This window comes from Propithecus coquereli, unplaced genomic scaffold, assembly GCF_000956105.1.
Source record: "Propithecus coquereli isolate 6110/MARCELLA unplaced genomic scaffold, Pcoq_1.0 Scaffold201, whole genome shotgun sequence".
Classification (NCBI taxonomy): Eukaryota; Metazoa; Chordata; class Mammalia; order Primates; family Indriidae; genus Propithecus; species Propithecus coquereli.
The window spans coordinates 3,555,222-3,569,217 of record NW_012145079.1 but is presented as its reverse complement, the minus strand read 5'-3'; the positions used below and the strand labels follow the sequence as shown (position 1 = coordinate 3,569,217).

Below are 13,996 nucleotides of genomic sequence, written 5' to 3'. Positions count from 1 at the left end.
AGCCTTCGACATGAAGAGGTAACATGGTAAATGTCATACCAGGCAACTCCAGAAAATCAGTAGTACTATTAATTCAATCTTGGTTGATATATAGAGTATTTGTCAAGTCTTACTTTGAGTGAGGTTAATATATTGATTTTTGAAGGGCATCTTGTATGCCTGCATAGAAGTTTAGAGTTTCTTCTATAGTTAAGTGCAAGTCTTCAAAGTCACTGAGCAATAGAGTGACGTTATCGGAGCTGGGTTTTAGGAATAAAACTGAGCTGAATTTTAATAAAATAAGACCAAGAGACACTATAATTAGGAAGCCCATTTGGAAGTCTGTTGCTGGAGTCAAGCAAATAAGTCATAAGCTCCAAAGGATAGTAACGGGAGCAAAGGCCAGCTTCAGGGGAAACTGAGGAAAGGGAGTCAGCACCCTGGCGGAGAGGGCCAGAAATTAGACTTCCTATTAAGACAGTCTAGAAGTCTGTATGTCTACATCCTTGTGTTAATGGTACCACTAGACTTTTTGTCCACATTTTTACTAAGAAGAAATAACGTTAGGAAGAGAATAGTTTAAAACAGGAAAAAAATAACAGTGAAAACCAAAATTTACTTACTAAATTTAGGCAACATAAAAATATAATATTTTTGTCCTTTGACATTAGCAATTTCCTCATTGTGTTATATGTCTAAGTGTGTCATGAGGAACCTGAAGATAAAACTTGAACTCTTTTTTTTCTTTTTTTTGAGACAGAGTCTCACTGTGTTGCCCGGGCTAGAGTGATGGGGCGTCATCCTAGCTCATAGCAACCTCAAACTCCTGGGCTCAAGTAGTCCTCCTGCCTCAGCCTCCCGAGTAGCTGAGACTACAGGCATGCGCCACCATGCCCAGCTAATTTTTTTTTCTATATATTTTTAGTTGTCCGATTAATTTCTTTCTATTTTTAGTAGAGATGGGGTCTTGCTTTTGCTCAGGCTGGTTTCGAACTCCCGAGCTCAAACAATCCGCCCGCCTTGGCCTCCCAGAGTGCTAGGATTACAGGCGTGAGCCACCGCGCCCGGCCCTAAAACTTGAACTCTTTATGAAGAAAAAAGCAACATATAAGGCATCATGAAATTGCCAATCAAGATATTCACTTGTAAGATGTTATGTATGTGAGATTAAAACTAAGGACATACTTAATGTGATGAAATTCTTGAAGTTTATATGTTAGGTTGGTTCTCTTAGCTTTACTTTCCATACACAGAAATTGAACAATTTGAACATATTAAGGAGCTGATTCTTCTGGCTAAAAAAAAATTCTTCTGGCTAACAAATGAGATTAGTCAGTGTTTGTCAAATGTTTTCAGACTGTTTCTTATTAGAAACCACATATCAGTACATACTAGTTATACTTACTATGAGTCCATGCTGTGTGCAGGGCACCATCAATGTCATAGCAAAGTATCTGGCTTCTAACAACTTATGTGTTACCTAAAAATAAAACTCGTATGCTTTTAAGAGTAAGATAAATAAATATTCAAATTTTATCTTTATATTTACATTGTACTAATACTATCATTTTCAAAGTAGTGTCTTCAAATAAAAAGTAGATAAAGTTCTATAAAGTATTTTTCCTTGACAATCAGGATTCAACATTTTATCACATAATTAATGACATCTCCTGGGCAGGAGAATGTCTCTGAAACCTGAGAACACTCCTTTCACCCACTGGCTAATTTCTATTGTCAGAATTTGGTCCTTTTTGCTCAAAGCATTAATTTTAAGGAGTGGTCTACAATATTATTAATGAGCTCAGACTGTAAAGCCATACTATGCAGATTCAAGTTCTATTAATATTTCTGCCCCTTGCTAACCTGGGCAAGTTATTTAAACTGTCTATGACACAGTTTCCCCTTTTCTAAAATACAGATGAAAATCATATTTACCTTCTAGAATTGTCATGAGAATTCATACAAAGTGCTTAATAGGTTTTGTCACATAATATCTGCCCAATAGATGTTACCTATATTTGTGAGCATTCTTACTATTGTTATGACATCTGATTTCACTGGAAATGTTAGATGGTCTGGGTGGGGTTTGATTACAAATATGAAAAGGAAAAATCACAGGAATGCTATTTCCCAGTGTGAGTTCATTGAACAAGAACAAACAAAAAACACAAAGAAACAAACAAAAGTAAAAATAAACACCAAGTGATACACCAGAAAAATGGAAACACACATTAGAACAAAGGAAAAGGATGATGACCTGACAGTGGAGGAGGCAGTGAGTAAATAACCGGGAAAGCCAGAAGAATAAAACAAAGGATTTGTTCAGGGCAAATGTTCCGTGGCATTTTAGGAAACTGAGTCTAAGAATTAGAGGTAGGCATTGGCCATGTTAAGTGTTGGAAAGAGGAACTGGAACTCTCATATACTTCTGGTGGGAATGTAAATAGTAGAATACTTTGGAGTATGGTTTGGTAGTTTCCTAAAATACTTATCATATACCTTTTCTATGATCCAGCCATTCCACTGCAACATATTAATCCAAGAGAAAGGAAAGCCAGACAAAAAAGAAGCCATGCATACTGCATGGTTCAATTTGTAGAAAAGTTAGAAATGCAGTTATCTGTAGTGATGGAAAATAGATCAGTGTTTGCCTGGAGCTGGGGCATGGAGGCGTAGTAATGTAGGAATTAAAAGGGGCGTGAGGAAACTTTTGGGGCTGATGGATAAATTCACAATTTTAAGTGTGGTGTTAGTTTTCACAAGTTTATTATATGTCAAAACCTACCAAATTGTACGCTTAAATATTTATAGTTCATGGTCATCCAAATATACTTATTTAAAGCTGTTAAATAAAGAAAACAAAATGAAAATTTTAGTGTTTATAAGAATCGTGGGGAAAGTTTGCCCAGAAGATTCTTTATCTAAGTCTTGGGTGAACCCCAAGATCTTCATTTAAAAATAAACCCTCCTAGTTGATCCTGATGCAGAATATCAGAGCCCTAACCTTGAGAAATAATGCTTTCTGTAGATTTCTGCTAAGACCACAATCCTCAATTCCATGGGCCCAAACCAAAAGTTATATGCCACTTATACAGAGAAAAAGACCTGAAATCAGACACAAAGGCTCAGCACAATTGCAACAAATTTGTTTGCTGTGCCCAAGTTTGTACTTGTTAGGTAATGGCATGTAGCAAGTTGATCAATGGTGTGATTTAAGTGTACAAGACAAAAGAAGAAAGAAAATTTATGTAAACTTTTTGAGCCTCTCTTTTTTTATGCAAAACTGGAGATAATAAGTCTCTTCATAATTTTTAAAGGATTAATGTGTGTAAAAGCAGCACATACTACAATGCCCCTTCCACTTTTAGAAAGTGAGTAGGATTGATATTTATTTTTAAAAGTCCTTATTTTAAGGTTTTGAATTGTTTTTATTTTTAATTTTGTCCTTTTATTTATATTATTGCTAAATTTATTTCTATTTTATTAGTAGTTCCTCTTTAAATTTTGTGAGCACGTTTACATGTGTCACTTGAAAGACTGTCTTTTACCAGAAAGAGAGGCTAGATTTACATATGTGTTTAAGCCAGTGTTGATTTCTTTTTTTCTCTATGGTCACAGAGCTGGGCCTTTAAGTGAGCAGGCTTTAAGAAGACCTCAACACCAATCTTATTGTCCCAGATTACGTTCAAAGTCCAACTTTGAAACATCTGGCTCATTATCAAATGAAAATCCTGAAGGGATCTAAATGGCAGGGACCCTAACTGGTTGAAATAAATCTCACCACTCTAAGACTAGAAAGCATTCTGGAAAACCAAAGCTATAGAGCACATCAGTCAATGATACTCAGAATTTTATATCTCACTTCCTCGCCCTAACTGCTCCTCAAACAAAGACTCTTTCAGCTACTCAAGAAGATTTATAGATTCTTTAGTGCCAAGACCAGTTTTCTCTGATCCAAGCTGGACATCTATGGACATCTGGATATCCTGGTACCTTCAGGGTGGCTTTCCTCAGTTGTACAGTGTCCCAATGACTGTCCTCCAATCCGTGGTATAATGTTGTTGCCACTCAGTATGGATTCCATTTCCTAAATGCTCTCATTTCAACCAGTCTAAGGTAAGGATAACACTTATTGAGATCCGTGTAGATCAAATCAAATTCTTGATCATTCTCAGCGAGCAAATATTTTCTTCCTCTCCTTTGCCGTGCAATGGGCTCTGTTACTTCATCTTAGTTGAGGGCATCTCGGTGGCTCCCCCAATGCCTAGCCCAGGAATAATAAATGGATGCATTCATGCTTGTGGAGTACTATTTATTCTTTAGTTATAGCTTATGGTGTATTGTGGATAATTGGTTTTCTCTTTACCTTTTGAGGACTGTAACTATGTCTGATTCATCTCTTGAATCCTCACAATTTAGCATAGTCTTAGGGTGAAATTAGGTGCTTAGTTGATGTTTTATAATTGCTTCATTATCTAATGATTCTTTATATAACATAATAGTTTGAAAAATTCAAGAAACACTAATTTCATTCAATTTCCTTTAATGAATATTTGTTACAATAAGAGGTATAAAGTCCTGTTCCCAAGTCCAAACCACTTTTTAACTTAAACCTTGAGTTTTCTGAATTACCCACGGTGAAATAATTCTCTTTATACCTGAAAAATGGTTTTATTGAAATGTTTGAGATAAAAAAAATGTATTGCAAGAAGCATATGACAAACATTTCAAGAGTACAATATTAGTTGTAAAAGTAACATAATTTACCAGTAAACCCACATTGTCTAGAAATGTGCAAAGCCTTTTGATGTAAAAGGTTTTGTTTGTTTGTTTTATGCTGAGCACCGATTTTTATAACTTAGCTTCCCATGGAGAGGTAACTGTTTACATGCATTTTATTTATCCATTACATACATTCAAAGCTCAATCCTTTCAATGAGATAACAGTTCACCACTCTTAGATTTGTATTGTAATAAATCCGATGACAAGGATTTTTTTTTTTGAAGGAGTCCAAAGTTAGCCAGAACTTTTAATATCAAGATGAAAAAGCCTATAAGGTGATATGATTCCTTCAGTTCCTATCCCACAGGAGGCTAGCCCCTCATTCAGAAAAAAAAATACTAAATTCGTGTTCAGAATTGTTTGATGATTGCTTTCTTGTGCTGATGTTTCATCAGTTCCTGATGTCAACGTGGCTCTCATAATTTTCTTTTAAGGTCAGGTTATTGACTTAGGATTGTTTATACTTTGTGGTCTGGTTTTTGGATTTTCACTGAGAACGACTTTCCCTTGATCGTCTTCTAGATCCTAATTAGGAAGAAAGAAAGATGTATAGATTATGAAACTTTAGAGTTTAAGAATATGATATTCTGTGTATAAATATACCTATCAAAAGCCATAATCTCTTATTGCAACAGACTTTAGATAAAGTTTGCTTAATAATATCCTTAGTTTATCTCAATGAAACCAAGATTATCTTTTGATCAAAGTCATATGAAACCAAAAATTTGAAATTTGATGATTTTAATTTTTTAGAAAATTTGGATGGATTTGGATGTTTACAAGAAATGCTTGATAAGTCCTTAGGTTAAAAAATATTTGCACAATTGATCCTTTACTCTCAAAGATCTCTACATTGAATTGGCTTAAAATCAGACAGGCTTATAGTACATTGATAAGCCTTACAACTTCTTTTGACTGTTAGTATTGAATTATCTCGGAAATTCCAATTCATAATTCCAATCTTGTAATTGACTCTAGGTTCCACGAGGGAAGTCTTTGCTCTTTCAATATATCAGAATGCAAGGTAACCTAAATGGAGGAATTAGAAAATGCACATAGTGTAGTTATGAAGAAAACTGTAGTGCGTATGTAATATATAACACATATAATCTGCACATTTACATCAAAATTTTATAAATAGTTATACAGACAGTTTTCTGTATGTGTACAATTCTTATTTACTTATGTCTCAAACTGTAGCCTCATCTCACATAAAAACATTTTTAAGGTTTTAGGTCTGTCTGCAACCTATATTTGTTTGGCTCTGTTATTCAAACATTGCTTTTTGACTTAACTCTTATAGACACAAAATTGTTTGTGTACACTTAACTTGTATGCACTCAATTTTTATATAAATGTATGGATTATACACTTGAGTCTACCTCAGTGGTTCAATATGCCTTGCAGTTTACATGAATGTATTTGCGTTTCCTTTAGTATTTGTTATTCTTAGATTCTATTTATAGTGCAGAACATGAGCAATTTATTTTCTGATTCTTATCATCAAAATCCTTTGTATCAAAACTGTCTAACTTTTCTCTTTGACAGACAACAAAATTCAATAAAATACACAAAAAAAATACTCTCCTCTTCTTTGATTTCTCTTAACATGACAAAATGTGCCATATACACACATTTCTATAGTCAATACACTTACCTTGAACTCTTTTGTTGGTTTGTATCTTCCTCACAGGTGTGTCTAAAATTAAATTGTTGCAGTTAGAAATACTTTTCAAGATAGCCACCCATCTTTGCAGACATCCCTATTTGTAATATATGCCTCTGCAAAATTCTCACTATAGATCAATTTGTGATGGCTTTATTGTAAATGAGGACAACAAAATAGCATTTCCCTGATGACTCCAGAAATATAAGCAATTCAGGAAAAATGTGCCACTGTCCTCCACCATGGCCCAGTTCTGTGTCAATCCTATAAGACCCTTTAAAAATTAATTAGTTAAAAATAATAAAAGCTTTCATATTGAAGAATAGCAAGGGTTTCATAACTATGCAGTTTTGTGTTGTTATAGTTGTAACATTTTCTCGATTCCCTTGTTTTTCTTTTAACTCAATGATGAGACTACCTGGTAGGCCTAAATTCACATTTTCACTCAGTTTTGGGGCATTTGAGATCAAAGAGTAAATGTGATCCTACAGCAGCTTCATTTTTCTACTTACCTTTTTAAGCTTTTTTCTCCAAATTTTGACTTCTTGTTTTTTTTATATATCATCTACGCTCAGCAATGAAGTCAAAATTTTTCTGTTATATACAATATTTTCAATTCTCTGAAATCCCATAAAAAGTAGGCAATGAAACTATCACCATGAATAGTTTTGGCTGTTTGAAACCAAATAATTTTTTAAAAAGAACACTTAAAAATTTTATAAATTCCATTTCTGTCTACTTAGCACATTTTCAACATGTCTTTTTCTCTCCAGAATATAAGGTATATAACCATTTACCACAAATTGTTAATACTACAGTAAAATATAGCACTATAGAAAATCTTACTAGATTGCATAATGGGGGGAAGTCTATGTAAGAGCAAAGTCTGACTTCTGAAATATTCTCGAATAGATATATTTTCCTTAACTTGAGGTTTATATGGTAACAAAATATTGGCTTATAAAAGATTGCCAAGAGGAGATGGATCTAACCTTTAATTAGTGAGTAAGAGCCTTGTTTATAATGGATTTCTTACATTCCAAATAGTCAATTATTGTACAATTTGAAAGTGGACTGAGGCAGGGTGCGTTAGCTCACACCTGTAATCCTAGCACTCTGGGAGGCCGAAGCAGGAGGATCACTTGAGCTCAGGAGTTTGAGACCAGCCTGAGCAAGAGGGAGACCCCATCTCTAATTAATATAGAAAAATTAGCCAGGCATTCTAGTGGGCTCCTGTTGTCTCAGCTACTCGGGAGGCTGAGGCAGGAGGATTGCTTGAGCCCAGGAGTTTGAGGTTGCTATGAGCTATGATGACACCACTGCCCTCTAGACGGGATGACAGAACAAGACTCTGTCTCAAAAAAATAAAATTAAACAAATAAATAAGGATCATAGAACTATTTGCAAAATTACTTTTTAAAACAAGCAAGTGTACTCAAATTTCCTTTCATAAATTTATTAGCATCTACTTAATGAGGTTTTGCTAATTTATTACTGTTTTGCTATGATAATATGCCAGAATAAAAAACATTCATTTTGGCAAACAAATATTTTAAAAGAAAAGCTTAATTAAAGTGCAGAAATCAGGTGTGCTCCCAGAAGCTCTCTGCTATCTCAAAATGAGTTATATTCATGTTTAGAACAGCAAAATGTGGGAAGATAAACCTGAATAATTTGGCACAAATGTTCCCTCTCTGCCTAAAGTATGCAAAGTGCTTCGGCCCAATTATTTGGAAGTTTCATTTGTTTGGTTGGTTTTTTACATTTTTACATGGCTATGACTATAGAAATTTAAAGTGGGGAGTACAATATTACTTTATTGACCATGTTAATATTAATTGATGATAATACTGATAGTAACATTCGCTGACAGCTTACTCTGTGCCGAACATTGTTCCAAGAGCTTTTCGGATGTTTACTCATTTAGATGTAGGTAACATTACTATCTTCACTTTTCAGATGAAGGAAATAAGGCGGAAAAGAATCAACTATCTTAGATTTAAGTCAGAGCTCAAATTGGAGGCAGACCTACAACCCGATCCACTATTCTTTACATAGGCTATAACTTATTATATTGGCACATCTGCAAAACCTTCCAAAATGACTTTTTTTTGCTCTTTCTCTCTTTCTCCATAGCCTGTTATTCTCCTTTATTTGCTTGAGTACTTTCAGAGTACATATTTCTATGTAAGGTAAGCATGAAAAATTCTGTGAATTTTGTGAGAACATTTTTCAATTAAGGGCTTGGTAGTATTTCGGTGACAAATCACAATACCGGTACTGAAAAGTCCACTTAGTCATGTTATTAGTCAGGACTAAAGTGATTGGGAAATACACTCAAATCATCAATATGTACGACCTGCACCATATTTACAATATGAACAGTTCAGATAGAAAACTCAGTTTCAAACAGAACTTATCAAAATGAAGACCATGGTTTAGATATGTATTAATTAGCCAGACTCTGAAAAAAACGACAACAAAAAAGCCCTGCATAATGTAATTTATATCACCTTCTTTGTAAATCAATGTCTCTTAGGATCTAGACAAAGGAATACTTGTGACTCAGTGATGACCTGTGGTTTCAGATGGCTAAAAAAAAAAATTAGCATCTCCAATGAATGCTGATACTAGTCACTCTACTGTGTATACTGTCTTTCCTATGAAAAGCAAAACCTTGGAAATGTTTCAAGAAAGACTTACGATGTGGCATTGTAAAAACTGATGCCTCATAGATATGTAGAGGGATCTACACTGGGAACTAAAGGAATCAACCTCTGAGATGAACAGAAACAAGGGTTAAGAAAGGAGTCCATTAACTAAAAATTGAGTATCATATTCTTAACTTGTAGCAGTTATATCTTTCTTGGCTGAAGCAATTCTTTAATACTTAGCTCTATTGTTTATAATAAATCATTAAAAGGGGCTTATTAAAGGGGAAAATCATACTTACCTGAAGTTTGAACCTGAATGAATTAAAGCAATATAAACAAGTGCAACTACTAATTTGTTCATTCTCTAAAAAGCGCTACCATTCTACAAAGGTGCTTACTATGGCAAGGACTTAAAAAAAGAATTCAATTTAATCTTCATAATGTGCTTTTCTTTTCACTCAGATCCTTAGATATTTTCCTAGCAAGCAGTTAAACATTTGGGGGTGGGTAGATACTGAATTCTGGATTAGATCTTACATGAATCTTTGGTTCCATTATGCCTTGGGCATGCCATATATTCTTTGTGTTCTGAAAGGAAATCTTGTATTTTTAGACATATTTTTTTCTAGTGAGGGAAAATTCAATCATTCTTTAAATAAAAATTACATTTTTAGTATCACTGACAAGTCTCCAAATACTATGTAAGAGATTTTTTTGTATATTAAAATGCAGAATATAGAAACAATAATTGCCAAAAATACACAGGTCTCAAGAGGAATTTACATCTTCTTGGACACAGCAATGCAATTTTTAAAATTATAAACAGAAAAGCCACCTGGACTGTATTTTGGATAAGTACCATACTTCCACTGTGTTTCTCAATTCATAGGATATTTCAAAGAGCATATTTGGTTTTTTAAATAATTTAAATACTTGTTTCTCTAAAATGTTTTTTCAGCTTAATACTTTTATTGTTAATAAAATCAACTAGAAATCCATTTATTCAAATGCCAATGATCCAAATTATATTTTATTAACATTTAATATTTCTTTGAATAATTACCATTTAGAATTTATAAGACTTTGAATTCTTTTTTTTCTTTGCTTTTAAAAGTAAGTGTATTTAATGCCATAGACAGAGAACATTCCATAAAAGATTAAGATTAATTTTATATGCAAAACAATTTCTATCTCCAGGTATAGATTATCACTCAAACTGTTAGAAGAAACAAATACTCATTCCCAAGGATGTAGTTTTGGAAAAGAAAGCTACCGAATGTACTTTTTGGGATATCTATGCACTTACAAAGTCCAAAAACATGCCATTATTAAGTTGTTATGGGGGCAGTGAATACATTTTTTAAAAATATAAAATATATGTCAAATTTGGGCTTGTTTAACAATTAGAAATTTAAAGATTATTCCCCTTTCACATACTTAAAATATCTTTACAATTATCTGAATCAAAGCAAAAAAATATTCATTGCTCCCCAAGCTTTATACCATAGAACTTTTTAAAGACTGTTTAAACTAGTAATCGTTTCTTCACAACTATTACTTAAACTACCATTAAACCAATCCATCTGTTAAGACAACAGCTGATATTGTCCTTTTTTAACCTAACTAAAAGAAAAATCTGCTTGCTCAGTCTTTAAAAAGTTGAAGAACTATCACCAGAACCTGTTAAGAAGGTTAGTTGTCATCCTTTTACTAACCTCCCTGAAGCAGTCTTTTAATATCTTCATCTTCAAATAAATGACCATCACCACCTTCAATGAATTTGGTGACCTTGGTGACCTCTGACAGGATACATGTTTATAGCAGAAATTGGTTTATATAACAAAAAAGACAGCAGATTTGATGTGGTAAATAATGGCATCTGCCCAATAATGAATTCCAGACCAACACTTAGTTCTTTCACAGTTTTTAGTGTTGTTTTCTGATAAACTAATTTTCTTATAAAGCTGTTGAACATTATACGGTATAACAAAACAATATGACTGCCCTTTATACTTCATTCCATATTTTCATGCTTTTTTTTAGTGTTGGTATGGAACTTGAACAATAGAATGAGATAGAGTAGAAACATGTACAAGGCCTCAAAGATTATTTTAGGCTTGGATACAGAGAGCTTAGGTAAAGTTATATTCTAATTTTTCTAGACAGACTCTCACCTTCTTGTAACAATTTCTTGAGCGTTTCTTCTGTATCTCCACCTCCAGTAGAAATCCTAGTGTATTTTATTTCAGGACCTAAAAGAAAGACAATTAAAAAAGGTTTAAAACAGGGATAGGCAGACGTCTCCTGTACAGTGACAGAGAGTTAGTATTTTACACTTTTGGGTCATGTTGTCTGTATTGCAACTGTTCAACTCTGTCACTGCGTTATAAAAGCAGCCACAGACATTATGCAAATGAATAAACATGATTGTGTTCCAATAAAGCTTTATTTACATAAATAGGCAGCACAGGCCATACTTGCTGACTACTTATTTAAAAAAATACATATAGAAATAGCTGAATTTAGAATCTGAGACTAATTCATAGGTCACGGACTGATACAAAGGTTTATTACAATTATCAATAAATGATTTTATACAAACTTACATATATTTTTGTACATAGATATATGGACCTTAAGATTAACGAAAGCTCCAAGGAGGGAATGGTTTTTCTTTTAGGATTCAATAACTCATTAATAAACAGTAAAGAGGCTATATCATATAATATGAATACATATCCATAATAAAAATACATGCTTATAGATTTATCTATAAATTTCTAATTTAGAGTAAAACATAGATTACATATTTAGAATAGCATGATTTCTGCCAGAAAAGAAATGAAGTACCTTCAGTAACCATCATGAAAATGACTTAATCAGGTTCTTCAGTGTTTCTTATGAAGATAATTTAAGATGAACTATTGTTTGACAATCTGGGCAATATCCATGTATGGAATTAAAGACTACCTGTAATGATTCGTTCTTCCCGTGTCTCTTTTTCTGTTATTTCCACAGGTACTCCATCAATGATTTTGGTGTACTTTTTAATAATTGGCTCTGAAAGTAGGGGACGAGAAATGTATTTGATTTATCCTCCTATTTATCCTCATAGCCTACGATGGCTGTCCATAAAGTACCCAGCCATGTAACCATCCTTGTTATATTAACAATGGCTGGATACTTTCTGGACAGCTCTCGTATACTTGCATCAGCTAGACATTTTAATGATTAAGTATATTTCTCAAAATATTACCATTTAGGAGTAAATCATAATCATTTTTGGAACATATCTCAAATAAATTCAGATCAATAGAAGTCTAAAAGATAATAGTTATGTCCTGAATCTTGGGTGAGGGGAGGGGCCAGCTGTCAAGATAACTCTTCATGTCACCCTTGTTTCCTGCCTGTGTAATGCGTCTTTAATGAGAATCCAGGGAGCTGTACATCACTGGAATGGGAATCCTGTAATAAATCTTAGTAGTGGCTTATTAGTCAGAGTCTTCTGCAATGGTTATTCTTCCTCTATGTCTGAGTCCAATATGTCCTCTTGTCTTGATATTAGTGCTGTCATAATCTATAATCGTTATGTGCACATGCAGAAATAATCACAGTTTTGTTGGACCTGGTGACTTAATGGTTAAGTTAATTCCACCTAAATCCATTAAAAGGCAAACTATATTTTTTTTCTGACTGGCTAATAAGGACCCATAGCTGAGAAAATTATTCCAACAATTTTTATTTAAACCAGGAGAAAATATTAGATGTTCAATATTTCTAAGCCAATAGTATTTCAAAATAACCATATTGATGCCAAGTAGGCACCAGGAAATACACATAACGCACCTCCGTGGATCACTTCAGTTACAGTTTCACCTTCTTTAATCAGTCTCAGTTCAGGTTCACCTTCAATTTTGACCTTTGTTATTGTGGGTCCTGAGACATTATTTTAGGAGACAAATTATCATGTTAAATCAGTCCTTTAAATTTACCAGAACAGGAAGTTTATTGCAACATTTGGTGTGACTCAAATGTCAAGCTAGTTTCAGGCTCTATGTATGAAATCAGTTTTAAGCATTTCCCATTGTCTATTGGCGTGCTACTAAAATTACTATAATCTGCTCTAGCATTTAAATAGATGTATAAATACATCCATTCATTGGTAGTTGTAAGGTATGATCACACAAAACATTGTACATGGTTACACTTTGTGAATCATATAGTACGTACAAATTTGAGTTGCTCTATTGATAACTGGTGTAAGTCTTACTTTAGCTTACTAATATTATCTATTACAGATAGAAATTAAAATTTTTAATTATTAAAATTTTTCATTTAAGCTTTTAAACTCACTAAATACCTTACATTTTTGATCTAGTGGTCATAGGACTGAACATACGAAAATCCAAATTTTTTATACTTACCTTTAAGACGCCGAGTTTCAGGTTTTATGGGAAAATGGATTTGAGTACTTACCTTCTATGTGAGAATGATAAGAAACTAACTAATTAACGGTTAAACAGTCCTTCAAATGCAAAAGTTAAACAAGTGTTGCATTTGGCTTACAAAATGATTTTGCTCCCAGAGAAAATCATTTTGAATGTTAGAAAGCTACTTACTACATTAGTTAATTTAGACTGTTTTATACAGGGGTAAGAAAAATAAGATTCAGTACATTTAACTCATACTGTAATATCCTTCAATAGTCAAATGTAACTGTATTTGCTTATCTTTGTGAAAATTTTTTGTCTCTCTAGAAATTGTCAATGTACATCATTACAAAAGTTAAATAATCTTTAACAATCTAAAATAATGAAAATAAGAGTACAGTTCTTTCAAATCATAAATATTTCATGCTATAATATTTGATCTATGAGGTCAAGACATATTGAGTATAAAATATAAGGTCAGGTT

At 33.2% G+C, this 13,996-nt stretch overlaps 1 protein-coding gene across 1 annotated transcript in view; it reads right to left on the bottom strand.

The window, feature by feature from the left end:
• Positions 1-4,505: 4,505 nt before the first annotated feature.
• Positions 4,506-13,996, bottom strand: part of POSTN (periostin, osteoblast specific factor) — a 31,429-nt gene continuing 21,938 nt past the window's right edge. The window contains exons 9-14 of the mRNA XM_012643821.1: positions 12,929-13,018; positions 12,053-12,142; positions 11,257-11,334; positions 10,798-10,881; positions 6,420-6,461; positions 4,506-5,287 (exon numbers count right to left, since the gene is read on the bottom strand). Of these exons, the coding sequence (XP_012499275.1) occupies positions 5,250-5,287; positions 6,420-6,461; positions 10,798-10,881; positions 11,257-11,334; positions 12,053-12,142; positions 12,929-13,018 (422 nt within the window). The 3' untranslated portion in view covers positions 4,506-5,249. The remainder of the gene's footprint in view (positions 5,288-6,419; positions 6,462-10,797; positions 10,882-11,256; positions 11,335-12,052; positions 12,143-12,928; positions 13,019-13,996) is intronic.